Raw genomic sequence first — 27,320 nt, forward strand, 5'->3', positions numbered from 1 at the left:
ATTAAGAGTTACTTCAAAGATTAAAGTAAAATAAGACATCCATTTTTATGGAATATTTTCATTTACATTTATTTACCATATAATCTTTATTTAAAATGGAACTTTGCTGGTTGCGGCATATTTACGCGACTTTCCGCTGACTGTTTTACCACAATGGCTTGGACACGGAGTGCCAGTGATATCAGCATAGCGACAGGCTTTGATCAGACGAAGTGTCTCGTCCACGGAGCGTGAAACGAACAAATCATTGATGGTTGCCTGGCGAACAATTCCCTTGCCATCGATTATGAATTGGGCGCGTAAACTGTGCCCGAATTCGGGCACATAGATGCCATAGTCTTGGCTGATCTTGTGCGTTAGATCCGATAGTAATGGGATCTTAATGTGGCCCAATCCACTCGCCTTACGTGGCATATCCAGCCAGGTCATGTGCGAATACGGCGAATCCACGCTGCAGGCGATCACAATGGCATTAAGTTTGCGAAACTCGTCCTGACGTTCCGAGTACTCGGTCACCTCGGTCGGACACACCGAGGAGAAGTCGAGAGCATAGAAAAGCAGCACCACATATTTGCCCGCAAATTGCGAGAGCGACAACGTCACCAACTGCTTGTTGACCACAGCGGTTCCCTCAAAATGCGGAGCACGTCGTGTCACCAACGATAATTGTGCCGTCACTGGTGACTTTTCCGCTGCTGTTTTCTCTGCTGCTTGCTCCTCCTCCTCCTGAGCGAGCACACGCATCTGCAGGTAACCGCTGCCGATAAGCACATGGGCCAAAAGCAACACAAATAGAGCTGTTGTCTTGCACAGCTGCCAGCGATTTTGGGTGCTCAATTTTGTGATGGCTGTCGAGTAATATTGATAGAGCATCTTCCGGTATATTTAACTATGACATCCAAAAGTTTGGTGGATAATGGCGAATTTTGGAATTTCAATGGTTATGAGAATTTTTCAACACATATTTACAATTTGTATTAACAAAATTCTCTATTGCTACATATTAAATATAAATAACTAGTTGCCGAGTTATTGCTCATGGCAATCTGCTCTTAGTTTACAACTAATTTGTACCATATTAAAGGGTATTCATTAAAATTAACTTTTGTTTTTGAGGCTATACAGGTTCCATTTTTATTTTTTTGGATTTTTTCACTTGTGGCACAACTTTGTTGACCTCTTCTTCCAGCGTTTTCTTGCGCTTCTCCGACTTCTTCTTTTTGGGTGAGGGCTCTGGCGTTAAATTGGGTTCTACTTTGATCAGCTCAACCAAAGCATCGAGCTCCACATGCGCTCCATTGTCGTTGCCATTTGCAACAGGTGTTTCTTGCTCCGCCACCTCAGCATCATCCTCGAATTTGATTGTTTTGCTCTGCAATTGAAAAAGCTTAATAATGTTTTCCAAGCATGGTTTGAAAAGCATTGACTTACTTGCGCCTCGCTCTCGTCCAGCAAAAGTTCACCTTCTATGTATGGCATCACATTACCAATATTGAAGTCCTTGATGCGAAACTTGATTTCCTGATCCATAACAATGCCGTCGCGGCTTTGTTTCTTATTCGTAAACCGAATGGTTGTATTGAAGACTCTGTAAATAATGGCGCTTATCTGATGCTTCGATATATGTCGCACAACGCCATGAAGCACTGCGCCCGCTTTAGGCCGTAGCACATAGAAATCAGCATTAATTACCAAGTGTAACGTCGGATCATCGGCACGCATTCCCGCGGTCTGGCCGAGCACCTTTATGTTCTTAATGCCAAGCACAATGCCATTTAAGTTGGCATCATAGATCCCCACCTTAGTGCGAATGAGAAGCTCGTGCAAAGCATGCTTGAAGTTGGACATCCCATAGGGGCCCATAGACAGATGCAGATCTGTTTTAACGCACAGCACACACGAGTCTGGATTGGCGGCATACTGTTCTAGCTCCTTGGTGGAGAACTTTATATATTTCTGTAATATTTTGGACATTCTAATAAACACAGGAGCAACCACATGAGTTTTTGGTGTTGCTCAATGAAGCACTTGCTGCGCCATAGGGTCACACCGTTATATCAACAATAAGGCAGCACTGCACATATCGTTTGGAAATATCGAATCAAAAGTGTGACCATAAATTGCTTTCGTTGCCGCTACGTGATGGTTTTTTACCAATTCATAGGGATATATACATATTTAATGCTTTACTAATTTATTTATTAGTACCATTCGATTTGTAAAAATAACATTTTATTTAAGAAAAATGAGTATGCAACAAGGTTCAAAAAGTTGCGCCTTTTAAAATGCTATATGCACGTGGTATAATTTTCAGAGTAAACTAGAATATTTTGAAATTTAGCATGCGTTCACACTGCAACATTCAAATAGTCCAGAAAGCGGTAGAACCTTTCAATATATATGATCGATTGTCTTACTTTTCGAACTACTGTAAACCCCTAACATTAAATAAATTAAATGTTATTACAATTGATATCATTCGTTTTATTCACGAATGGAATGTTATTACATGTTTCGCCTTCATTATAATAAATAGCATTAATTACAAAAACAATACATACTATGTTACAGTTAATACTTGAAATATATATATACAAAAATTTTAAACTTGCTCTTTAAAATTATTATCAAAGGCAATAATACCTTTATCAGCTTACTATTCGAGTTTTTCTTATTTTATTCATGAAATTCCACTGAGTTGATAGACAAAAGAAATTGCATTCTTTCTGCTTTTCTTTTTTCTTTGTTCTTTTTTGCTTTTAGAATATTTAAATGAAAATACTTAGGTAGTAGAAGCGACCCACAAAACGATATCGAGGGAATCCAGAAAATGCAACAACTTAATAGCTACGATACATAATAAGATGCTTAAAGATAACAAGAATGTGAGCTTTGTTCACTTTGTAATACGGAAGAGTAAAGTTTTGGGAAATCAGTAAAAAGAATTCGACTACATGGCCGTTAAACATTGGTAATGACATTCTTGTTGCGATCCGCGAGATTTGGAAATTTGCCATGCGATCCAAACGGCGTGCGCATGCGTCTGGTAAATGATCTCAGGCACCGCTGACCATCAAGTGGATCTGGCGTATTTGCTGTTGCCAGCACAGAGACTGTAAATATTTTAAAGAAGGATTAGAGCCTTAAGAAGAGGAGTTTGAGGACGAAGAAACTTACCTCGCTGTTCGAGCAGCTTTATCTGTTTCTTTGCTTCACGCAATTTATTCATCAGTATCTCGTTCTTGCGCTTCTCCACTGTCAACTCCAGGCCAAGCTGCAGTTTGCTCTTTGAATCGACAGCGCTCAAAATGCTGCAGAATAAATCGAATCTTAAGTTAGTAACGTTTGCTTGAAAGCTCAGCACATTGTAAACTTACGGATGACTGTAGATGGACATAGAGCTGGGCCTTTCATTGGGTTCGGGATGCATCATTTGCGCAATCAGCTCATTAAAATCCTTGCTTAGAGTGGGAATCACAGGCACTTCGCCATGACGCAACTTGTGCCATTCGGGCCCATTTTTTGGCAACGGTCCGCCGCCAGCAACCTCATAGAGCGTGATGCCCAGTGAGAAAATGTCGGCTTTGAACAGATTATTATAGTCCTCCTGCAATATTTCCTTAGGCAAATAGCGGCAGTCGCCCTCCTCCACAAAAGGCTCATTCACGGATGTCACATGACCCAAATCACCAATTTTATACGTTACAAGATTCTCAGAACTGCGCAGTTCCTCATAGACGCTATCCATACCATCATCATCTCGAACAGCATTTAAATATGTCGTTTCCCAACTGTTGCCTAGTTTGTGTGCCGTCGGGTTCATGGTAGAGAAGATATTCTCGGGCTTGATGTCCATATGCACCAGGTCATTGGAGTGTATGTAGCGCAGACCTTCGATTACATGCATTAACAGGATTTTCAGCTCCGATTCACCCAGACTGTGATCCTGGATGCGTGCCTGCAAGCTGCCACCATCACAGAATTCATTCTGTATGAGCATATGATCGTCTTCCGCCCAGGCTGAATAGTACCGCACCACATTGTCATGCTTGCCAAGCACGGCATGGGCCCAAACCTCATTCAGTGCTCGTTTTCTGTGGTAAAGGAATTAATCAAATGATTAGGAAGAATATAAAATTTAATGTTTAATTGACTTACTCAAAGGAACTGCCTGCCACAGGCTTTTTGCTTTTCTTGATAGCATAGATGCAACCATCCAGCCTATTGACGCACTGAAACACTACACCAAATTCACCTACACCAATGACGCTTACTTGCATGAACTCGCGCTTGAAGCGACTGATGTTTGTGTCGTGTAGTGCCAATCTTTTCGGTGCCTGCTGGTTGATTTCTCGAACCGCCTCGATGCCAAAGCCGCCGTTGCCCGCCACCTGAGACGTGGCATCCTCGTCGTTGGGCTCCCCGAGTAGAAAACGTTGCACGGTATTGACATTGAGATTCTCACGCCCAAATTGAGTGCGGCAGCGTTTCTTGTTGTGTGCCATAAGACCTAAAAACCGAATAAAAGGAGCAGATCAGTACTTGAAGTCATTCTTAACGTTTTGTTGATCACTCACTGTCTGGAGTAAAGGGATTCACATTAGCGGTGTCTTGTGGCTGCAACGTGCGATGGTTGTGCAGAGGCAATGAACGCGGACGATCTGGAATCTTGGAGAGCTCATTGCGAGCTGCTGCTGCAGCATTTGCAGCCGCTGCCACGGCCGACAAATGATTGCAGTTGCTTGTAGATTTCTGTAGAATGGTTTTTGGTGTTGCCGGCGTATTGAACAGACGCAGGGCACGAACTTTTTGACATGGTGGCGACATATCCACATCTCTATGCGCGGTGGCAGTACTCTGTGATCGCTTCTTAATATTTTGCGGACTCTCCTGCGGATGATCCTTGTCAAAATCATCGTCGGCAAAGCGCAGCTTGCGTGGATTGAACACCAGCGGTGCTGGCGATGGTGACCGCGAATGCATTTCAACACTTGAATCGAGATGTTCTAGCGATGTGTCTTCTGCACTGATGACGCTCGTTTCGTGCTTGGACAAGCGAAATGCCATTGACATATTGCTTTAATCTTTAATTCAGTCACACATACACACGAACGCGCAATTTAATGATCTTGGTTTGATTGAACTGCACTTGAGGTTGATAATTTTTTTACGAATTTACCAAGTTAGAAAAAATAATAGATAACAAAACAAAAACACAAAACAGCATTAAGAGTAGAAGAATGCGAAGCGCAATAGATCAGTTATCGATAAACATGCGAAGTGCAACCCTGCATGTATCGAACATGCGATTACCACTTCACGATCACGAATTCCATATATCGCATTGTTATCGAAATTTAAAATGCACGTTAACATTTGAATTTATTTGCAAAGCAAACTGTTTTATTTTCTGTGCTGTTGCTGGTAATTGCTAGAAATGTAAATAATTCCATTTGGTGTTTTTATTTTTTTTTTTGGCATTTGATTTATTGATTGAATAATTATTATGTATTATGTATTGGAGCGCATTTGCTACATACAAATACGCATTTCAAGAATCATACATTATAATACTTAACTATGACGTAATGTATGAGAAATATGAATTTTGCAATAAGTGTTTTCTTTTTTCGCCTAATTTATATGAATATTAAAAAAACAGCTTACAAAAATTGTGAAAGTGAAAATATCATTTTGTTAGGGGATCATTTTTTGTATTCAATTGATAAAAGGAAGGATGAGGAGGGGCGGTTGAATGTGATAAGTTACATCATAAAATTGACTTTTGGATAGCAAGTTCAGTTGTGTATCCCTAAAAATGATTCAATTTTAGTATATATATATATATTATTTTGTTTCTTCTCAGTTTTCAGTTTCATTCTTAGCCTGATATACATATATGTATGCTATATGCTTTTGTATGTATTTGGATGTATGTATTGTAATGCATATATAATAAAAGCGAACATAAAATCAATTTTCTTCTTACTTATACGAAATGGAAACGAAATCATAAATAATTGAAAATGACTAGATCGGCCTTCTATTTAGAGAGAGACTTGTTCGATCCGTATTGACAAAATTTTCAAATAAAATGAAAAATATAAGAGCAATTTCTTCTATGTGAGCATTAAGGGGTTTCACTTTATCCAAAACTAAAATCAAAGGGGTACAGGAAGGGGCACAAGGAGTGTCTAGTTTATGTGTATTAATCTATAGATTATGTGCTAAGCTAAGAATGCAGGGGAGTCGGGGTAACTAAAGTGGACAATTAACTGCCCGACGAACATATAATATAATGTAATTGAGGGTCTTGTTTTGGGTGTTTTTGTTCAGTTTTGTTTTTTTTTTTTTTTTTTGTGAATATCAGGAATGCAAGGAGCAGCAGGTTGAGCCCTATTTGTTTTTGTTGTTGTTAATGGCCAATATGAGTGTTAGCCGCCGCCTGGCATCGCTAGTCTCTGGACATGGAACGGGAGACGGAGGAATCGCCGCGACGTCTCATCGGTGGCGAACCACGACCACGTGGTGGTGGTGATGGTGATGATCGTGATCCCCTATCTCTGTCATCATCCTCGTCATCGTAGCGCCGCTTCACTGGCGGCGGTGAGTCCACCAATCCACTGCCATTGCGCTGCTCCTGGTCACTGTAACGCGACACCGAACCGTTCTCATCGCGACCGCCATTCTCACGCGAGCGTCCTGAGCGACGACCGCCGCCAACCGAACCGGGAGAGCGACTGCGGGAGCGGGTGCCAGACTTGGAGCGAGTGCGACGACGCCTCGATGTACTGCGTGATCTGCTCATTGAGTTGCTTCTGTAAACAGAGAAAAAAATGGTAAACTTTTGTCGAGTAACTAGCATAAATTTGCATTTAAATTAATTATATATATATGTAGCACCAGTTAAATGTTATAAAATTATTTTAATATTGCCTTTCAGACTAAGAGAAAAACACTATAAAATTAATACCCAGTTAAAAAGACTTTAATTTTATGTTGAATTTCTTTATTAATGAGTCTAGAACGAAACACAAGTTTTAACCATGCTTCTTGCCACTCTTCTTGTGATGCTTGTGACCGTGCTTCTTCTCTCCCTTCTTGCCGTGCTCTTCCTTCTCCTCGTAACTGTCGCCGTATTTGTGCTCCTTCTTGTACTTCTTGTGATCCTCGTCGTGATGTCCCTTTTTGTAGTGTCCCTCCTTCTTTTTGTGTCCTTTTTTCTTGCCACTGTCATGCTTCTCGCCCTTCTTCGCCTCGCCATGTTCCTCCTCATGATGCTTGTGCTCCTTTCCGTACTTCTTGTGATGTCCGCCCTTATGCTCATCATCGTAGAACTTCTTCTCCTTGTGGTACTCATCCTTATTGAATTTCTTGTGATACTCCAACTCCTTGTGACCCTTCTTGTGCTTCTTCTTGTGGTGATGCTTGCCCCCCTTTTTGTGGGCACCATGCTCGTGCTTCTCGCCATACTCTTCCTTCTCATCGTAGTGTTTCTTTTTCTTTTCGCCCTTGTCGCCATGATGATGTTCGTGATCCTCGGCCTCGTGATGTTTCTTCTCATCCTCCTCCCATTCCTTGTGCTTCTTATGTCCATGTTCGCCCTTATGCTCTTCATCACCATATTTCTTTTTCTCGTGCTTCTCGCCGCCCTCTTCCTCCTCCTCCGAAGAGGACTCCTTCTTCTTGGCCGCCGCGTATGTCAGCAGCAGGCCCAAGATCAACAGCAGCTTCAGGTGTTCCCTCATCATGCTGCCATCTAACTGAACGCTCCATTTGTTTGGCTACTGCGCTTTTATATTCGATTTATTTGCTGCTGCTCTTGCTCACCGCAAAATCCACAAATCTTGCGTGTGATGCAAGATGTCTTTTTGGTGCTGCTGTTGCAGTTTGAGCATTTTCTGCTTGATCGCCTTCAATGCAAATACCTTTTTTTGCTGTGAAAAATCGTTTACAACTGCAACTTACAGTGGGCTAAAAACTATAGTTTTAATCAACGACTAAATTTATGATTATGAAATAAATTCATAAAAATTAGATTAAGACCTTGAGAGCCTTTTATGGCATATCTTTAAGTCTAATGCAACATCCTCGACACTTTCAAATATTACGAACTTTGATCTATTAAAAATTAAATTTTCGCAGAAGTATTATACAATCATACAAAATTGTAAATATTTTCCATAATTACAACTATAATAATTTTTTAGCATTGAGCCGTAAGCTCTGAAATTCAATGACAATTGTCAACGCACAATCGAACATCAATTCAGTTTGAGCAATGCTGAAAAAGGTAAATTTTACTTTTAGTTGTTAGTTAGAAATTCATGAAATTTCAATGTCTTGGTATGTTACATTTTTATTCCGAATGTAGTTCACAAATAAAATAAAACTGTATGCTAAGACTGCAGTAATAGGGTTTTAAAACTAGAGAGTAAAAACTAAAAACTATCAACTTAAGCGTTATTTGTAGTAAGAAGCGCCCCCATCTATTCTTGATGTTTTGATTTCTTCTTTTTCTTGGCAGGCTGTGCGGGCGCTTCATCTTCAGCCTCTGCTGGAGCAGCTGCTTCTGGCTCTGGAGCCTCTTCATCCTTTTGCTTCTTCTTCTTCTTCTTTTTCTTCTCAGTTTTGATTTCTGATTCATCGGCAGCAACTTCCTCTTGCTCCTCCTCTTGCTTGACGGGCGTTTCAACTTCCGAATGCTTACGTTTCTTCACCTGTAACGTATTATCCGCCTCCGGCTGATACGTAAACACTTCACTGTAATGGGAGAAATGCAAAAATAAGTAAAGAATGAAGAGAGAACTAGAGTTGATCATCATTTGGAGTGTGTGTTGAACTCTTTGTCAGACAGCCAAGGTTTATCGTCAAGATGGAATCAGATAAATGCGAAACCTTTGTGGTATCATCATTTAAGAATTCAAACACTAGAGCCAAATAATAAGATCAATGGAAATGGAAACTATTACGCACCTCTTGGCCTGATATTTCTCAAACTTGGCCTTGGCTTTGCCAGTGCCCGACAATTTGCGAAGATTGCCCTCCTCCAGTAGCCGCAGTCGCGCCTCCAGCTTGACCTTGTGTGTGGCTCCCAACTCGAAGGTGGCCTCCTCACCAAACGCATCCACACGTGTTGCTAGCGATGCTTTCGCTGCCAACGAACGTGACATTTTACCCTTGTTCTTTTGACTCGCCTGTCCCACAAGCTGTGCGTGGTAAATCAAACCATACTTGGGTGTATCCTTCTTGGTTTTCAGGGCACGGAAAAGGGCTTTCTCAGCACCCAAGATCTGTACAGTAGACGAGGGATGCTTGGCCAAGTTGATCAGCGAACCCGCATGGGCAATGAGCCGGGCGCCAACAGTATCGCCCACAAGCACTGTGAGATTGGGTGCCATGGCCATCATGCGTGCCTTGAGGTAATCATACAGATGTGTGCGATAATCATTGATGGAAATGATTTCATCGCACAAACATTGTATGTTTAGTACATCCTCGTCACTGATCTCTGTGCCCATGGAGATCTCAGCCGCCTCCTTCACTTGCTGTTCCACATCCTCGGGCAATATGTCTGACAAATCGGTGGCAGCCATATTATCTCTGGTGCCCACCAGTTTAATCGTCTTGACGAACGCAATGTTGTCTGTAATCAGTTTGCCCAACTCGGGAAAATGCCAACCGTACCATTCACGTGCTCGCATCAGGTAGTTGTTCAACTCCTTGTCTAGATCATCCAACAGACACTGTGCTTGCACAATCATCGTATCGATCTTGTCGGGTGAAAATTTCAGCTTATAACGTGACAGCGAATGCGCCAAGCCCAGGGCCATGGCGGTCATCTCACGTTTGGGCAGACCACCCAGCAGACTGTCCGCCTGCTGGCGTATGCAACGCATCAGCTCCTGCACACCAGTGTTGTAGACACATTGCACCGACAGTTTGTCCTTGATCGCAGTACCCAGTTTGGCATCGGCGACCAGCAGCGATGCTTGCACATCATCCACGAGGAGTTTTTTCAATGTTTTCTTCAGTGGCTTGGCTACTTTGCCCTCGACGGCTGCGGTGGCCGCTGCCAGCGCTTCTGTGGTATCATTGAATTTCTCAAAATGCTTGAGTTTGAGTAATTTATTTGCCTTTTCGGGTGTCTCGAATTCCAAGTACAAATTGTCCACTTGTTCCAGTTTTTTTTCGTCGAGTAATTTGAAAATGGCGTAGCCCGCCGGCGTTTCGTATAACACAAACATTTTGCGCAAACTTAATTCATTTAATTTCAGTTAGAAATTAAATATTTTAAGCAAAGTGAAGCGCAACACTCTCGAACTTAACCTTCTTTAGTCTGGCGCCGCGTGTAAAAGAAAAATCCAAAATGAAGCAAACACGTGCGTGTACCACGATGCCAGTGTTGCTCTATACAATAATCGAAAAATTTACCACATGCGCATTATCGATATACATTTTTGATAACTATCGTTTAAAAACGACGCCACGCACCATACACATAATATTTGAAGTCTTTTCTTTTATTTTATTTTTTGAATTGAATGAAACTCTCCAAATTGATTATGTTAAATATTCAGTTCGGATGCACTTTATTTAATAAATTCAAAAGTTTAACAATTTAATAAGCCTGTTTTTTGACAACACACTGAATTCGCGCGCATTTTTTAATTCCAGGGGTGTGCATGCACTTGCTCACGAAATTCACCACCAAAAAAAGTAGCAAATTGAAACTCACCGCACTCAAAACAATTTAAATTAGATTTGCCCGACATACAAATTTTGTGTATGTATGTATGTATTTCGTACATTAATATGATGCAAAAATTATGAATGAAATTGATAATCACTAACCTGCGTCGTTGTCTTGCCTTCCGCTCGCGACAGTGGCGCGCAAAATGACCACGCATGCCACATTCATAGCATTTATCATCACTGCGTCCACCGCCACGGTCACCACGTCCTCCTCCACCAAAACCACCACCTCCGCCGCCACCTCCTCCTCCACCACCGCCGCCTCCACCACCACCAGATCTAGCGTATTTTCCTGTGGACAACTCTACACGAGCACGGCGCCCACACAACGTTCGGCCGTCCAAGCCGCGCACAGCATCAGCTGCATCTCTGGCGCTCTCAAACTCCACAAAGGCGAAACCTGGTGGATTGCGTGCAATCCAAACACTACGTAGACTGCCATAAGCACCAAACACATATTCTAAATCGTTCTTCCGCGCATTGTTGCCCAAATCGCCAACATACACTTTCCGGTCGCTAGGATGCCGCGACATTTTGCTGCTGCCTTTTTAGTTGGCTTGGGTTTTTGTTAGTTGGGCGCTGTGAAAGTTGGCAAGCACAGCGCAGCGCAGAAAAATCGATTCGAGTGTAAAAGTTTCGCGTTTTTTGAAGGCCTTGTGAAAAGCGCATTCGGTTAATGCAAATGCTGCTGGCTTCTCATCACTTTGAATGTTAATTATTGGCGTTTATTTATGTTATTTAGGCACTATATTTATTTCGGCACAAAACTGTTTTTGCCGACTCGCACAATGATTAGCGTGACCACAATTTGAATTTTCAAATATACCGTTTTTATTCGCAAAATATACCGTGCAATGATTTAAAATACTTTAAAATATACCACTATTTTATGCTACGGTCTATTTCACAGAAAAATATTTAGAGTTTTTTTTCTGTATACATGAACTTTTAGCAAGAATTGTTTATAAAAAATAATTTAGTCAAAATTCTTGGAGGCTTTTTATTCAATGTACGATATATTTCCCAGTCCTGAAATAGTTTCTTTAAGCAGCTGGTATCACTTTGAAATATTTTAGTGCTGCACAACGAAAAGAGGGGTTGATTGAGAATAGCGCTAAGTTTAAACGTTAATAAAATTGTATCTCTTTAAATATAAACATATTTGTATTCTATTTATGTTTCTCCAGTTAGCTTTCTATATTAATAATAAACATATTGTTACTAGTATACAATTTTTAAAACATGTATTTAAACCCCTTCAAAACGACAAAATTAATACAAATGGTTCATTTTCAAATCGTATATAAACCCTTTTAAAAATAATAATATTTCCGTTTTATGATCACTTAATTTTTTAGCAACTGCTAAAGTTTCTGTTAAAAATGTATTTTTTTAAATTGTATATTAATAATTCAGTGAACCCGACATCGATACGATAATATATCGATATGTAATCAACATCCCTATTGCAAAGTGTCAAAAAAGTGCCGGTAATCTTCGTTTTGAGGCAAACAGAAAAAACAATTCAGTCTGTGACTGTCTCGCTGTGCAAGTAAATTACTAAATACGCGAATTTTAATCAACATGTCGACTTGGACACCACTTGAATCAAACCCAGAGGTGAGTGCTTATCTCTTGCAGTAATAAAAACGAAAGAAATAAAAGTGCATATTGCGAATTTTGTTTGGATTTGGTTGCTTGGCAAAATTGTGTTGTATTTTTATTTTTGCGATTGGCACTGTATAAAAAAGAAGACGTCGTCGTCCCATTCCAGGTACTGACCAAATACATTCACAAGCTGGGCGTGTCGCCATCCTGGTCAGTGACTGACGTCATCGGTCTAGATGATGATTTGCTCGGCTTTCTACCCCGGCCCGTCAAAGCCGTTATTTTGCTCTTCCCCATCAGCGATGCTGTAAGTTCCCTTTCCTTTTTTACACCAATAAATTTGCTTAGTCATCGTATCTATATCTTATCGGTAGTATGAGAAACATCGCGCCGAGGAACATGAGCGCATCAAGACGGCCGCCGAAGAGGAAAAGTATCCCGAAGATCTTTTCTATATGCGTCAATTTACGCACAATGCTTGCGGCACAGTCGCTTTAATCCACAGCGTGGCCAACAACAAGGAGTAAGCTTCAAATGTCGCCTGTAATGAAATTATAATATTCTAAATCACTTTACTCTTGACAGCATTGAGGTTGGACCCGGTGTGCTGAAGAATTTCCTGGAAAAGGGCGCTGCTCTCTCGGCCGAAGAGCGTGGTCAAGCCTTGGAGCAAGACAAGGACTTCACCGAGGATCACCAGCAGCTGGCGCAGGAGGGACAAACCGATGCCAGCGCCTATGAAACGGTTATCCATCACTTCATTGCGTTCGTCAACAAGGAGAACACTTTGTATGAGCTCGATGGTCGCAAGTCCTATCCCATCAGTCATGGCAAGACATCAGATGAGACTTTCGTGCAGGACGCGGCCAAAGTGTGCAAGGAGTTCATGGCTCGCGATCCCGAGGAAGTGCGTTTCACCGTCTTGGCTCTGGCTGCCGCCCAAGACTAAGCCAACAGCATTATTATACATGAAATTAATATGATCTCTGATCTTTGATACTATATTTTAAACATAAATAATCTCATGCGCATTGTAAAGTTTGGTGAGTTTGCAACTCTCCTAACTATTTAACCAAAATCTGTCATATGTATTACGCCTCTATATTGTATTTGCCGTGATTAAAGAAAGGCATCCAATGCTTGTCAACGCACATAAATGTCCACCATCAGCTGTTTGCTGGCCACAATGCGCATGCTCCACCAATTCGATGCGCTCCACGTAACAACTCTGCTTTTGTAGTGTTGTTTGCAACCCCAAAAGCGAGCGTGGCTCTTTTCACAGCCAACAAAAATAGACGGAAAAGTCCAATAAAGGAGCTCGCATCCAATCCTCCAGCGTCGACCATCGTTAAGACCACTTTTTTATATGTGTGTGTGGCGTCGCCGTTGCCCAGTTCATCATGCGATTGTTGCTCAAGGAGCTGACGCGTTTCACTACGCAACATCGCACATTCTATTGCTACATGTTTCTCAGCCTGTGGATCTTTCTGCTCATCGCAGGTGAGTCCGTTAAGTGGTAATCAACAATTGCACATCCCTCTAAAGCTATTTCTTTTTTAAGGCATGTATCGCTACATGGGCAATGCTGAGTATTCTGGCAATCTGGGCAACGGCGGCGGCAGCGGCGTCTATGGCCCTGGCACGGGTTCCGCTCCCGCCAGCAGCAACACCGGCGGCGCTGCCTCCACAGCGGACTCCAGTGCATCGCAGCGCTTTGCCAAGTATCGCGAACGTTGTGCTCCTCTGGCGCAGCTAACGCGCTTGGATGATGGCGGCATTCTGGAGGGTTGGAAGTTGCAGGGGGTGTTGTTGGTCATTAGGCATGGCGATCGAGGTGCCATGTCGCATGTGCATGCGCAGGGCATCAATTGTGGTGTGCCCGTCGATGGCGACAGTCTGGTCAACAGGTGCGAGCGTTACTAAGCTAGAGAGTGATATAATTGAGGGTTTATGAAAAATACTTCAAATTAATAGCATTGTTATTTATCCCCACTATTTAGTATATAAATCATTCCATCAGTCCGTCTGTCTGGGCTTAGAAAAAGCTCACATAAATATTGCCCATTTTAAACATTTGGGTTGAGGTATCAAATTTGGTGATAATTCTTCGCAAATTAAGACATTAAAGTTTATTTTAAAATTGTAAGTGTAAATACATTTTTTATATACACCTGTCTACATGTTCAGACCAAATAACCGTTAGATATAAGATAGAGTTACAAAATTTGCTGATAATACTTAGCTAGGTGCTAAGCAGTTTGTTTATTTTACAAATGTGCGACATCTTATATCTTTTATGGCTCGCTGCCAACAGCCGAGTAAACCTTTTAAGTTAATACAAAGCTGTATGCAACTGACAGAGTAGCTTATTATTATTAAGATTATTAGATAAAGTTTATAAGTAGTAGCTTCTATCTGTGCATCTATCCTTGTTTATATCAGATACTACTAAATTTATTGCTGGCAATACTTATCCAGCTTATAAGCAAAATTCGTGAACTCCCTGAATCTTGTACATATTCCACGACAACTTGGTTTATATTCTTTTTCAGATATCGCAGCTTTCTGCACAACTCCAGCAGTTCAGCATCCGGCTCCAATCACATGTACTGGAACAAAGTTGGTCCCTTCCACGGCTTCCCGCTCCTGCCCGCCACAGAGCGCGGCTGTCCGCTGGGCCAGCTCACCTACAAGTAAGTTACCCGGTCCCTTTTCAAGTTCTTACATTTTTCACTCTCTATGTCCACTTTGCAGAGGCATTGCCCAGCTGCTGCATGTGGGCGACATTATGCATCAGATATACGCACATCCTTTGGGACTGCTGCTGAAGCCAACGCAAGCACAGCGCTTGTCCCAACTGGGCACCACACCGCACACGCTGCTCAATTCGGATGAAGTGGTGGTGTTTACCACACGCTATCGTCGCACCTTTCAATCTGCCTTGGCGCTGCTCTTCGCTCTGCTGCCAGCGGACAAATGGTTAGCGTTAAATGTGCGTGAATCCCATAGCATGGCTTTCTGTTTTGGGGACTGCAGCTGTGCGCAATCTGTGGTGCTGCAACGTCGTCTAGCTTCTCTGGCGGATCGCCAGCTGTTGCGTCGTCCCGATGTACTTGCTGTAATGCAATGGATTGGCGGCACTTTGCTGCAGCACACGCCCACCGAGGGCGGTATCACGAATCCTTTCGAAGTGGTCGATGCCATGTTGACGGTGCTCTGCCACGACGCGAATTTACCCTGTCGGCGACGCAATGGCAGCCAAACTGCGAGCACACAGCATGCCCAGGAGCTGGTGGATGTCATCAACATTGATCAGGATGAAACATCCTCCAATCTCTTAGCAGCAGCTGCGGAGCCCGCTCAACAGGAAGCGGAGGCAATGCCTGAAACGGGCGAGACGGAGGCTTGTGTGGAGCCCGGTCATGTGGATGCGCTCATGTCCTTTGCGGATGAGCTGTCGCTACGCAGCGCTCGGCACACGTACTACAAACGGTCGGGACTGCTGCGCGCCTATGGCATGATCCGGCACATAGTTGGCTATATGCTCAAGATGATATCGGGGGATCGCACCAAGTTTGTGCTATACTCGGGACACGATTGCACGCTGCAGTATCTGACAGCAGCCCTGGGCATTGTGACGAAGCAGGGACAGACCATCGCATATGCTTCCCGACTCGCCTTCGAGGTGTATCGCAGTGAGGCGCATACGGATTATTATTTCCGGGTTGTTTACAATGGACGCGATGTCACCCAGCAGATTGACTTCTGTGAGGGCGGCAAGAGTTTGCGTGTGACCCGCGATAGTCGAGGCAACAAGGCCGATCTGTGTCCCATCGAGAATATCATTCGTTTCCTGCACGAAGATTACTTTGCGCCCCTCAATGCCACCAACTTTAAGGAGGCGTGCGTCACGTCCGTTGGCAATCCGCCCAAAGCAAACGAGTTCTAAGATACACGGGTTCATCTCTCAGCACTTTGAACTGTGATACAAAAAAATACTGTTAAGACAAACCCGCGACTAACTGACAAACTAAACTAAAACATATCAATGCGCAATCGCACACACACACATTTTCTCTATACACATTAACATATCGTTGTAATTGAACATTTCCCATTTGTGTACCAAATTTATCATGGTACATTAAAGATTTTTAAATTGGTACATATGAAGTTTCATTTTTATTGAAACTTGTACCAAATTTAATATATAATTGTGGTACATATTTTAATTTATATAGTACAGTTCGTACTTTTCTTATTTGCTTATATTTAGTACCAAATTGGATCTTTTACTGTGGCTAGCTTAATGAAAACATATCAACTACCATATCAAGCACACGTTCAGTGCAAAAACATTCCTTAACTTATAGCGTTTAAATATATATATGTATGTGTATGTATACAACCTTCAATCCGATTAGTATTAAATAAATAAATGTTGATCCAAGTCGAAAAGTTTTTTTTATATATGTACATATATAAGTAAAGGAACTCTAATAATATTTGCTTATATTTTTAGCAGCAAATAATTATTTATAACAAATTGATATTTATCACAATAGGATCAAATGGCATTAGCATTTTACCGTTCATCCAAATTATTCAAAACAGGCCGCAGTCAACTACCTTCATCACAGCATGCAGCAACAAGTGACTTCAATGGTCGGCACACTGCGACTGACTGAATTGACTGTAGAAATGCAAAATGCATTAGCAAATTTTCTGCTGTATGTTTTTAGGTGTTTGTTTGTGTTTGTGTGGGGTGGTCAGTTCGCTCTCTTACACAAATACATCCACATGCATGCATGCATATAGCGAGCGCATCAAAGCAACGTATGTACATACACACATACGGCATGAATGATAAAGCAAACGAGAGCAAAGACCTCGTTGCCGCCAAAGGCACGCAAAGAACAAAGTAAGGAGAAAAAAAAAAACAAATTGCGCTGACGTCGACTGCGGCAGTGGAGAGTGGAGCCATTATTACTTATCTGTATGCTTTGTCGGCAATGGTGAGGGGGAGAGTGGGGAGTACACGCGCAAGTAATGCGACGCGTACATACAGACACATACAGGGAGACTCAAACAACCATACTAACACACACAAACACAGACACAAATAAAGCCTACACAGTGTCGCGAGCTGTGCAGTAGACGTGGAGCAGGAGATGGAGGGGTAGAGGAGTTGGGGACTGCGAGCGCGCAATGAGCGTGTACAGAGACCGAGCGTCGATTGTACAGCGATTGTAATGTAAAATCGTCGTTCTGGTTAACGCTGAGAGCCTGTTGCCATTCAGTACATTTTGTTACTTTTGTGCACGCAGCCGGCGACGGCGACGCTGGCGATGACGATGACACAGCAAAGAGCAGGAGTTTTTTGCTGTTGTTGCTGTTGTTCACGCCAGAACAACCGTAAAAAGGAATAACCCCAACAAAAAAGGCCCTGGAGCAAAATGCTATTACATGCGTAGTACGTGTAATGGACAGCAGTTGTTGCTGTTGCTCCAAGGAGACACGTGGGTTGTGTTGTAAACTGAAATGCGCCACGTTCTCCCACAGCCACCGCGACAACGGCGTCCGCATCCATATTCCATATCAACGTAATCATTGTCGTAATGGTAATGGCAGCCCTGGGGCAATCGTTGCTCGCATGGTGCATGGTTGTGTTACATTGGGAAAAGGAGCCCAGAATTCGTAGAGACGTTGCACTTTGCCAACAGACAACAAAACACAAAAATACAAATGTCTGACAAAAAAAAAAACGTTTTTTATTTGCTTACTTGTGTGTGTGTGAGAGCGAATGGGGCGGGGCAGGTGCGCCTGCCTGTTTGCCTGCCTGCGAGCGACGAGCGGACTGGGAATATGCAGTCCAAAGGCCTTTCACATGCGCTGAGCATCTCTCTGTGCTCTGTTTGCTGTACGCCGCTGTCAATGCCTTCGTCTCTTTCGTTGTATGTGTATTGGGAGCAGTTGGAGCGAGATGCTGTGCTATGTGCACAACCAAAAAGTGCATTGCAGTCCCACCTCGATGTCCCGCTTCCACACTACATACTGCTCGCTTGCATGTGTATGAATAGGAGAATGCACATGTTCAGGCACAGTGTGATAAACTCAGCACATCCATAGTGCAAATCTATACACAGCATATTCCAAATATAAACATGCAATTACCTTTCCAACTATTTTTAATTGTATTTACCAAACAAATACATATGTATATTAATATAACAAAATAACTACTTTCATATTGTGCTAACTCTTTTACACAATTAACAAACACTTTTGTGTCACTGTGTAAATCAGTCAACATTGAATTGCATTTTGCTTTGGGTCTCTCTTCCATGCCTACTCTCTCTCTTGCACTCTCTCGCTCTCCAATTGCACTGCACACACACGAACACATGCACAACTTTGTATAGGCGAGTGCAGCAGCAATAAAAATAACAACAGCAACAACTGCATTAAGCAGGGGAATCGATGGAGGGGCCACAATAAGAAATAAGAAAAATGAAACAACATGAGCTGGCAAATGCGAGTGTGTGTGTTTGTGCGTGTGTGTTGCTCTCTTTGCCTTGTGTGCATTTTTGTTACAAAAGTCGTAGGCACCGTTCGCTCGGTGCTGTGCCTCTGTTACAAAATATTGGCGAAGAAAAATCATACAACGTTTTTTTTAAAACTTTTTTCAACCATTTTTCATCGGTACACTGGCATGTGTCGATGTGTGAGTGTATGTGAGCCTCTAAAGGGGCTTTAAGCAAATGCAGCTAAAGCTTTTTGCCTTTCGCACTCGCACTGTATGAGGAGTCACTTGCATATAGGCTGCCGTTTGGTCTAGGCCAACTATTTCTTTTTGGGGGAAAGCGTGGAAAGGATTTTCTTTTTTCCAATAGTTACAACAGTCATGGGGAATTGACTTCAAGCAATAGACGAAGGAACGAACCAGTTGCAAGCCGTTCATCGTGCGCCTACTTTTGCTGCGCTCTCTGCATAGGCCTAGGCAGCTTCAGCTTCGGCTGCGTTAGCAGCACAATCTAATAGAAAACCAAAGAGTTTTCCAAGCAGTCAAACTAGGCTCCATGGGGACTGCGCTGTGTTGCGTTGACTGCTGCCTTTACCACTAACCACCACCCTGCTGCGCCTCCCAACGTCATCAGCCAGCCAGATGATGATGGTGATGCACTTTTCAAATGTGCGCTGCGGGGGGCATACAATTTTCCACGCAAACACAACAAACTCGGCAGAGGAGCTGCATGCACACACATACAAGCGCATGCACTGGCACACAATCATAGAGAACTTGAGATAGTGAGAGCGAGAGGCAGCGAACGGACGCGCACCTAGAAGAAATTGCAACGACGCGACGGCGACGACGACGTCGACGTAGTAATTGCACAACGGAGCGGACAAATGGCGTGAGCAAAGTGCAGAAAGAGAGCCAAAGCCACAAAAGGGCTGGCGAAGAGGGACGAGTGGAAGAGGGTGCTAGTGATAGGCGGTGCTTAAAGGTTTTGTTTATTTTTATAACATAGGGAGTGCTTACTTAACTTAATTGCGATTGCCTTTAGTAACACTTCAATCGCAATGGTTGTTACTTATGAATATTTTTTAATAGGTGTCAGTTGCGAAATTCTGAATTTTAACTTTCAATTTGAATTACATTTTCAAATTTTTAAAATGTGTAAGTCTACTTTTAAAAATATTTTGAGCTGAATTGAATTTAAAAATAAAACATTAAATATTAAAAGCTTTTTTAGATTAGTTATTATTAATAAATTTTAATACTATCTTCAAAGTCAAACATTTTTTATTATTTGATCAAATAAATACATTTTTTAATGCTGACTGCGTGTATTAAAAAAAAATTATTAAATTTACTTAAAGCGCTAGCATAAGTTTATATTTCAATATATCTGTATTTAAATAAAAATATTTATAAATATTGCTTCATAAAACGCAATTGTATTTGTGGATATGTTATTTATTTATTTGTTATAATTATATTTTTAATCAATGTGGGTTTAGGGTTTAAAATTTTAATTAGTGCTAATAGTATAATTAATTACTTTAACTGATCGTAGCGTATAAATGGATAGTCTTAATTGCCCTGTATTTAAAATACATATCACTGTTAAAACAAACTTAATCTAAAGTGTATTATTAACATGCACATTCATATTCCCACTCGCATACGAACAACACACATGTATGTACATATGTATGTGTGACCACACTTATCTAAAGCGAAAAAAATCAGGAGAACACTCAAAACAACAAGCAAGCAAGCACAGAGTGCAATGCACTGAACTCCGAGTACAATGGCCCCAAAAACTGAGGCACTAACACACGCACACACACACACACACACTCGCAACGAAGAGCAGATGCTTGTACTACGGTCACACTGTGTCGCTCACAAGCGAACGGATAACAGATAACAGACACACACATGAAAACAGGCACGACAGCAACTCGCGTCTGACCTTCCACATTGCCATCTCGCTCACACACAAGTGTCGGCCATTGACGTTACGTATCAGGCAGCTGGTTGTGAGTGCTGGGCGCCTATTGAATTAACATCGCATGACGCAAAGTCCGCGGAACGTACATTTTTCACCATTTAACGAGAGGCAAGCAGCAACCGGCAGCTTTGGGCAGCGGCTGCCGCGCAACAGCGAGCGCGCTCTCAATTTCGCGTTAACATAGAAAATCGTTAGAAGCGAGCGCAGCAGTTACCAAGTTTTCATAGAAATAGCAAAACGTCTGGCCGCAAAACTTTTGCTGGCTCGGTGAAGCTGCCTCTGCCCGCTGCTGCAAGAAACTGGAGTTGGAGTTGGAGTTGCAACTAGACCTGGAGTTGGGGAGTTGATAGCGTGGCGCTGTTGTTGCTTCACGTTACATTGGAAATGGGTTGATCAGAAGGGGAGGCTGAACACTGTAAAATTAACATAACAAAAGAAGCGCGCACGCTCGCGTTTACAAAACTGTTTTTTCCCATTTTGTCGAATTATAATTTCAAATTTTATGGCGAAAGCTGTATCGTGCAGAGAAAAAGTGAGAGAGAGAGAAAGCGACAAAGAGAGATGGTTATTTCTTGAAGCCTGTTCGTTTATATTTTAAACATACAAACGAAATAATGGTCTAGCCAAAAAGGCCAACAGACTGTTGCAGTGCAGTGTGTGTGTTGGCCATAAATAAAATAATATTATTGCGCGATTTAAGCCCCGCTCCCGCTTTAATTCGATTGGTGTTGTCGGGGCACGCCTTCTAAAATTATAATTTATTATTATTATATTTCGTTTGCTTAATTACACCAGGAAAACAGAAGTTGTACAGCGAACAAGTGACACAACAAACACCAACACCAACATCACGCCACGCCACCACACCACACGCCACCACGACACCACACACTACACCACAGCAGTGGCTAGACAGGGCGGCAGAGATCTATCGACCTCCTGCCTCATACATACATACATACATACATACGTACGTACGTACAACGCACTGTGGCACTCACAGCAAGCGAGCGAGCAAGCAAAGGCACTGTGATTGAGCAAAAAATCGAAAAAGATGGCTACTAACAGCGCGGGCTAACAGAAAGCATAGCTAAACGGCCGAGAGCATTTGTCATCATCATCATCAACGTTGTTGTTGTTGCTGTTGTTATTGTGTGGGGAACACAAACGCAGCAGCAATTGGGGAATACGATTTAAGGGGGCCCTACCATCGGTCTGGGGCTCTCCACACACACACTCTAAGGGGGACGGGCGCCAAAGACCTTCTCAAGGCTGCAACGTTTATTTTATCAACTGGGGAGCTCCACATTTTAGTCAAGCAGGCAGAGCGCGCGCACACACGCCGACATGGGGAAGTCTTGACTACCGTAACAGGCGCCCATAACCAGACAAACAACGCAGCAGCCACATTGTGTGCCCCTCCCAACAGCCAAGCAGACGCTGATATCTCACATGCTCCCTCTCTTTCTCACTCGCTCTTTTGCTTGTTCACCGCTCTTGCCTTCTTTTTGTATGTGTGTGTGATTGCGTGTTCACTTGTTTCGTTATGTCACGCCTGGTGAATCAAATCGCGGCTGCCGATTACGAATTTCGTTGGAGCGGCAGTGGCGCACAACCGGAAAGATCCTAAGGCACGTCAAGCTGTTCATTGTAAAGGGCCAACTCTTCAGCTGAAGTTGGAACTAGTTCACTGCTTGGTATACTAACAACTACTTATTGTTTAAGACTATAAAATGTTTTAAGATACAGTGATTTATCATATTGAGTCTTATTTGGGCTTTTTCGAAAATATAATATTATTTCCCTGAATATTTTGATTATAAGGTGGGAAGTAGTCTGTACTCCTATAAATGCACACACTTTTCTTAAACATTTGAATTTATTAATATAAATACTTATATATTAATTAAATAAAACAAACTCTGATCTAATAAAGACAGAGACAGTCAAATATTGCTCATACGACCCGTTTATCCACAGCATTTTTATTATTTCGGTATTATCCTGCAAAGCTACGCCTCTGTTCAATCTGCATCTAATACTGCTGCATTGTCGAATTCTTCCCCAATCTCAGAACGACATCCCCGCTCTTAAACAGGTGTGTTATATACATAGATACGTACATCTGTATTTATGTAAGTTGTGCTGAAAACCCCTTGCAAAAAACGAGACAGCGTCGTCGTTGAAAACGGGGGAATGGGGTTTGAGCAAATCAGCGTGGAGCGCTTTACATTATTATTTGGGGCCAAAGGACACTTTCATTTCGTGCCAAACGAGAGAGTAAACAATTTTTAGTGAAATTTTCGAATAGGCGAACAGCAAATTTGTAGGGCGTACGCTGCTGCCCCGTTTGCCAGGCGGCAGCGACGCTGACGCCGAAGCTGACGCTGCTGATGATGATACTCGCTGTGCTGTGCTGTGCTGTGCTGTGTGGCTCCGTGCCCGCCCCATTTACTTTTTGTTCATGCGCGCGCGTCGCCGACAACTGTTCTAAATGATGACGGGAGCAACAGCAACAGCAGCAACAGAGCAGGCAACCACAACACACATCCACTTAGATGATAAAAAAAAGCACACAAAACACACTAATACACAGACAGGAGTAGGGGGCGACGTACGCACACATCGGCAATAATCAAGGTGGGCATGACATGAAAGAGGGGTACGTTTGGGGTTGGGTCAAACAACAACAGAACAGAGTTTGCCTCACTCTCGCGCACGTTTTTCGTTCTCACATACACACAAACACACGGCATTGACTTTGAAACACATTTGACAGCCAAGAGGCAAGAGAACAACAACAAAAGCAGCACCAGCGCGTCGTGATCACATCGAGAGTAAACGAAACAGCAACAACGAGAATACGCATTGTGGAGTCAAAAGAAGGGGAAACAGCAGGGGTCAAGCTTGTTGTCAGAGCAAACATTTGAGTGAGTTCTCGCTCTCGCAATCGACTAAACTAATTAGCATGCAGGTAACCAAAAACGAAACGGACATACACCAAACCAAATGCAAATTGCGAGAGCAAGTGAGCGAGCTAGCTCTGGCATTGCTACTCGCTCTCTTGGCGCTCTCTCGCGCTCACACACTCAAAGAACATCGCGACGCACACAAGAACATCTAATTCACCTCAGCAGCGCATGACCGCTGAAAATGTTCAAAGAGGTAAATGAACTTCCCATTCGTCTCTCTGATTCGCCATTTGTATAGATAGCGTGGGTATGTGTGAGCACATTTCATTGCCAAGGTAGCCCCATACATACACATTTACACCGACACTCAATGGGCATCATTCACGTCGCACTCGCACTCATAGTGTGTTTACCCCAGGGTTGCTTGCTGGCCATTTCTGCGTCACTGTTATCGTTAAAACTTAAACTTAAAACAGTTCAAACATTTTTTACAACATCCCATTCAATCGAAAAGCGAGCGAGCGAGCGCACAACGTGCCGTGTCGCATTTTCGATTTGCCCCTTCGAATGTTGCTGTTGTGTGGCAACAAGAACTCAAACTTCTTGAGTGTGCCACTCAAGTGTACTCGTTGCGCATTCATGAGCATTCATGCCATCTTTTGGTTATATTCAATGCACTCGACTCGAGCATGAATAAAAACTCTATTCAGCTCGCATAAAGCTGCTATAGTAATTAATATGCCCACGATAATATGAGTACACTCAGAGACATATTCAAAACTTTAAGAAATCGCCTTGCGAATGAAAATTGAATATTTAAATATTGCACCCCATTCAATTGCCTGAGTTCAAATAAAAACGACAAATCAGAAGTTGGACAATACCTTGTATTGTGTGTGTTGGGTTCCCGGATCCCACTCGAGACAAGCGAGTTGTTCACGAGTACAACGGGTACACCGGGTGCACACGAGCGAGCGAGTGAGTGAGTGAGTGAATAGTGTGAATGCGTTATATTCGTAGCGGTTTTGTGAATTTTTCATCAGGCGCCCAGCGCCGAAAGCAGCACGTGCGATGCGCATTTTGATTCACTCGACGACTGTGAATGGCAATAACTGCTGTCTGGCCATGTGGGCGAGAGTGAGACAACCGTATGGCATGTTTGCGCAGTTCTCGTTGCCCGATGCGCGCTCTGTAAAATGTTTGCCGCCAACGCTGCGAGCCTGTTAACTGTTTTAGTTAAAGAGCAATCCATTTTGTTTTGCGAAAAGGAAAAGGAGTAGACAACCTCGTTGCGTCTCGCCTGTCTCTGTTTGTTATTGTTGTCGCAGTCGCTTTCAGCAGCGAGTGTTCTTTTGCGGCGAAAAACAAAAACAAAAGGTAGCAGACGCAAGGCACTTTTTCTGATACCGGCATTAGTGTCGAAAATGCACAATTTGATAATGAAATAATTATATGGGTGTGGCATATTAAAGTTTAATTCAAATAAGCTTAATGGCAAATGGTATTTAATAGTTTTAGTGTTTCTTTTATTTGTCAATTGCTTTGCTTTGCATGTCTTAAGCTTTAAGCGCATTGGAATTTAGACTTTGCCAAAGTTTTGAAAGCTATAAAATACCATTTTGAACAGTTGTTCTTTTAAAGCTTTAATTATTGTCAAAGTGCACATAAATATACAGACGTATTTTGTAGAATCTTTGTATGTGTGTACTCATTTAATAATATATTAATTATATTTCAACGTGCTCTTTGTAGAGTGGCTTTTTAAGCTCGATTGACAGAACTTTTTGCGCTGTGGCCAAATAATAAGCTCGTGTTTTGAGGTCGGCTTTGACTCGACATATTGACAACAAGTAGTATGTAGGGCCTGCGTTTTGGCTTTCTGATAAAACTTTCAATCCAGCAAGCACAAAAAAAGCATTAAGCAGTGCTTTTCTCATAAAACAATATGCGAGAGAGGTGTGTGTGCTTTTGCACAATAAAATTGAAATAATAATGCTAGCATTAAGATGTGAATTTAAAATATAATTTTGTATTTTATATGTTGGCAAGATCTGCACATGTTTTACTTTCCAATACCGTACCATGATTTTCCCATACCGTAATTCAAATAAACAAAAAAATTTAATATGTACATTTTTAAACCATGATTTTGAAATAATTCTTCAAATTGTTCTTTTGTAGTTAAATATGATAATGATATTTTTAAATTCCATATCACCAAAAATTGGTTTTAATAAATAATAAATTTAAGTTTTGAATCTTTCGTTGTCTGTCTAAACACTAACTCTTAGATATTTTGGATTTTTAAATAAAATGTATTAATTCTACATTCTATTATGATGACATATAAAGACTATGCACATTTACCTATTGCATATGGAGCTGTTATTGTTGTATTTATCGCTTTTGCCGATAACGATAAGCGTCGCAAGTTTTGTAGTTGTTGCAGCTTACACAGCGAACAAGTTTAAGTTTAGAACTTGAAAATATTTAGCTTGAACTTTTTGAACGCTTCCGCGCGAAAGAGCGCAGTCAATATGGTGCAGGGGGACGAAGGGGCGCTCAAGAAGAATCCGCACACAATAAAAGCAAAAGCACTCGGCGGCAGCGGAGGTGAACTTGACAGATTTAACTTTTTTCAAGTTTCGGAAAACCAAAGTATGTGTGTGTGTTTGCATGTTTCTCTCTGCGCCTGTATGTGTGTGTGCAACTTTGGCAAGTTAATTTCGTTTGGAAGCTACAGATTTTGAAAGTTCTTGTACTGGGAGCTAAAAATCGACAAAGGCTTTAGCAGGGCGATATCTTGTGTACAATGTGTTTTGAAACAGCTTTGTCCCCCTCCGTTCCCTGCTGCAGCCCAAGAGTCGCGCGATCCGCCATTCGAGCCAGCGTAAACATTTTTTGTTGTTCTTTTTTGTATAATGGCGAGAGCTTAAACAGCTTTTGCTTTTCGTTCATTAAACACATGAAATAAAAAAATAACATAATAACGATGCGACAGTTTCATTTCGACACTACAACAAAACCATGCAACACGTTCGATTTTTTCGACAAAGCGACAAAACGGTCGTTGAATTCTGCTTCTGCTGCCACGACGAGAGACTTCGATTCGACTTCGTTGTGTCTACAAATTTTTGAGTTTGCACACGCACACGAGATGTCCCCGAAAATTGCACAACTCATTCGGTGTAGAATTATTGTAATCCCCACCAGGCGCCCAAAATCGCCAGCACAACAATTTGGGCAGCAGGTTCGAAATCTGCTACTCGCAGTGCTTTCGGCTGAATGGCGCTTTTGCTTGCGCAGTGTGCGCCCTCTGTATGGGTGCAAGCGAGATGACTGCTATGCGCAGCTTTTTGTTTTCGTTTGTAGTTGTGCGCAATCAGCAGGCTTTCGCACTCGCACACAACTGCTTGCGACGACAACAGAAAATATATAAAACGCCATTCACCGGGGACGCTGGCAGATTATGCTGTGCGCCTGTTGAAAAATTCACAAAAAGCCAAAATAGCGCGAACGGAAC

At 42.2% G+C, this 27,320-nt stretch overlaps 8 protein-coding genes and 1 non-coding gene across 9 annotated transcripts; 2 read left to right on the forward strand and 7 right to left on the reverse strand.

The window, feature by feature from the left end:
* Positions 1 to 53: 53 nt before the first annotated feature.
* On the reverse strand, positions 54 to 1,021 carry LOC117563320 (peroxiredoxin-1-like). Its single transcript, XM_034241580.2, has one exon. It carries the CDS (start codon positions 871 to 873, stop codon positions 91 to 93), a length of 783 nt encoding a protein of 260 aa, XP_034097471.1. The 5' UTR covers positions 874 to 1,021; the 3' UTR covers positions 54 to 90.
* On the reverse strand, positions 972 to 2,044 carry LOC117563319 (DNA-directed RNA polymerase I subunit RPA43). The gene is made up of 2 exons (XM_034241579.2): positions 1,432 to 2,044; positions 972 to 1,372 (listed from the first exon to the last, which is right to left on the reverse strand). Exons 1-2 carry the CDS (start codon positions 1,972 to 1,974, stop codon positions 1,118 to 1,120), a joined length of 798 nt encoding a protein of 265 aa, XP_034097470.1. The 5' UTR covers positions 1,975 to 2,044; the 3' UTR covers positions 972 to 1,117.
* A 456-nt stretch (positions 2,045 to 2,500) lies between these two features.
* On the reverse strand, positions 2,501 to 5,313 carry LOC117565280 (wee1-like protein kinase). The gene is made up of 5 exons (XM_034244307.2): positions 4,578 to 5,313; positions 4,159 to 4,510; positions 3,378 to 4,094; positions 3,178 to 3,311; positions 2,501 to 3,113 (listed from the first exon to the last, which is right to left on the reverse strand). The coding sequence occupies exons 1-5, from the start codon at positions 5,071 to 5,073 to the stop codon at positions 2,962 to 2,964; spliced, it is 1,851 nt and encodes a 616-aa protein (XP_034100198.1). The 5' UTR covers positions 5,074 to 5,313; the 3' UTR covers positions 2,501 to 2,961.
* A 378-nt stretch (positions 5,314 to 5,691) lies between these two features.
* LOC117564268 (probable splicing factor, arginine/serine-rich 6) lies at positions 5,692 to 11,556 on the reverse strand. The gene is made up of 2 exons (XM_034242970.2): positions 10,855 to 11,556; positions 5,692 to 6,818 (listed from the first exon to the last, which is right to left on the reverse strand). Exons 1-2 carry the CDS (start codon positions 11,286 to 11,288, stop codon positions 6,455 to 6,457), a joined length of 798 nt encoding a protein of 265 aa, XP_034098861.1. The 5' UTR covers positions 11,289 to 11,556; the 3' UTR covers positions 5,692 to 6,454.
* LOC127565316 (probable zinc transporter protein DDB_G0282067) lies at positions 7,005 to 8,157 on the reverse strand. The gene has a single exon (XM_052003282.1). The coding sequence runs from the start codon at positions 7,749 to 7,751 to the stop codon at positions 7,041 to 7,043; it is 711 nt and encodes a 236-aa protein (XP_051859242.1). The 5' UTR covers positions 7,752 to 8,157; the 3' UTR covers positions 7,005 to 7,040.
* On the reverse strand, positions 8,334 to 10,364 carry LOC117564267 (nucleolar protein 58). Its single transcript, XM_034242969.2, has 2 exons — positions 8,977 to 10,364; positions 8,334 to 8,763 (listed from the first exon to the last, which is right to left on the reverse strand). Exons 1-2 carry the CDS (start codon positions 10,245 to 10,247, stop codon positions 8,490 to 8,492), a joined length of 1,545 nt encoding a protein of 514 aa, XP_034098860.2. The 5' UTR covers positions 10,248 to 10,364; the 3' UTR covers positions 8,334 to 8,489.
* LOC117566268 (small nucleolar RNA SNORD53/SNORD92) lies at positions 8,846 to 8,920 on the reverse strand. Its single transcript, XR_004571985.1, has one exon. It is a non-coding gene; the product is annotated as a small nucleolar RNA SNORD53/SNORD92 (small nucleolar RNA).
* A 687-nt stretch (positions 11,557 to 12,243) lies between the features above and the next one.
* Positions 12,244 to 13,520, forward strand: LOC117564887 (ubiquitin carboxyl-terminal hydrolase). Its single transcript, XM_034243835.2, has 4 exons — positions 12,244 to 12,375; positions 12,530 to 12,670; positions 12,738 to 12,886; positions 12,949 to 13,520. The coding sequence occupies exons 1-4, from the start codon at positions 12,340 to 12,342 to the stop codon at positions 13,310 to 13,312; spliced, it is 690 nt and encodes a 229-aa protein (XP_034099726.1). The 5' UTR covers positions 12,244 to 12,339; the 3' UTR covers positions 13,313 to 13,520.
* A 109-nt stretch (positions 13,521 to 13,629) lies between these two features.
* Positions 13,630 to 16,456, forward strand: LOC117564888 (2-phosphoxylose phosphatase 1). Its single transcript, XM_052003280.1, has 4 exons — positions 13,630 to 13,863; positions 13,925 to 14,270; positions 14,916 to 15,056; positions 15,118 to 16,456. The coding sequence occupies exons 1-4, from the start codon at positions 13,764 to 13,766 to the stop codon at positions 16,310 to 16,312; spliced, it is 1,782 nt and encodes a 593-aa protein (XP_051859240.1). The 5' UTR covers positions 13,630 to 13,763; the 3' UTR covers positions 16,313 to 16,456.
* Positions 16,457 to 27,320: the final 10,864 nt, after the last annotated feature.

Source organism: Drosophila albomicans, chromosome 2L (assembly GCF_009650485.2).
Source record: "Drosophila albomicans strain 15112-1751.03 chromosome 2L, ASM965048v2, whole genome shotgun sequence".
In the NCBI taxonomy this organism is placed as follows: domain Eukaryota; kingdom Metazoa; phylum Arthropoda; class Insecta; order Diptera; family Drosophilidae; genus Drosophila; species Drosophila albomicans.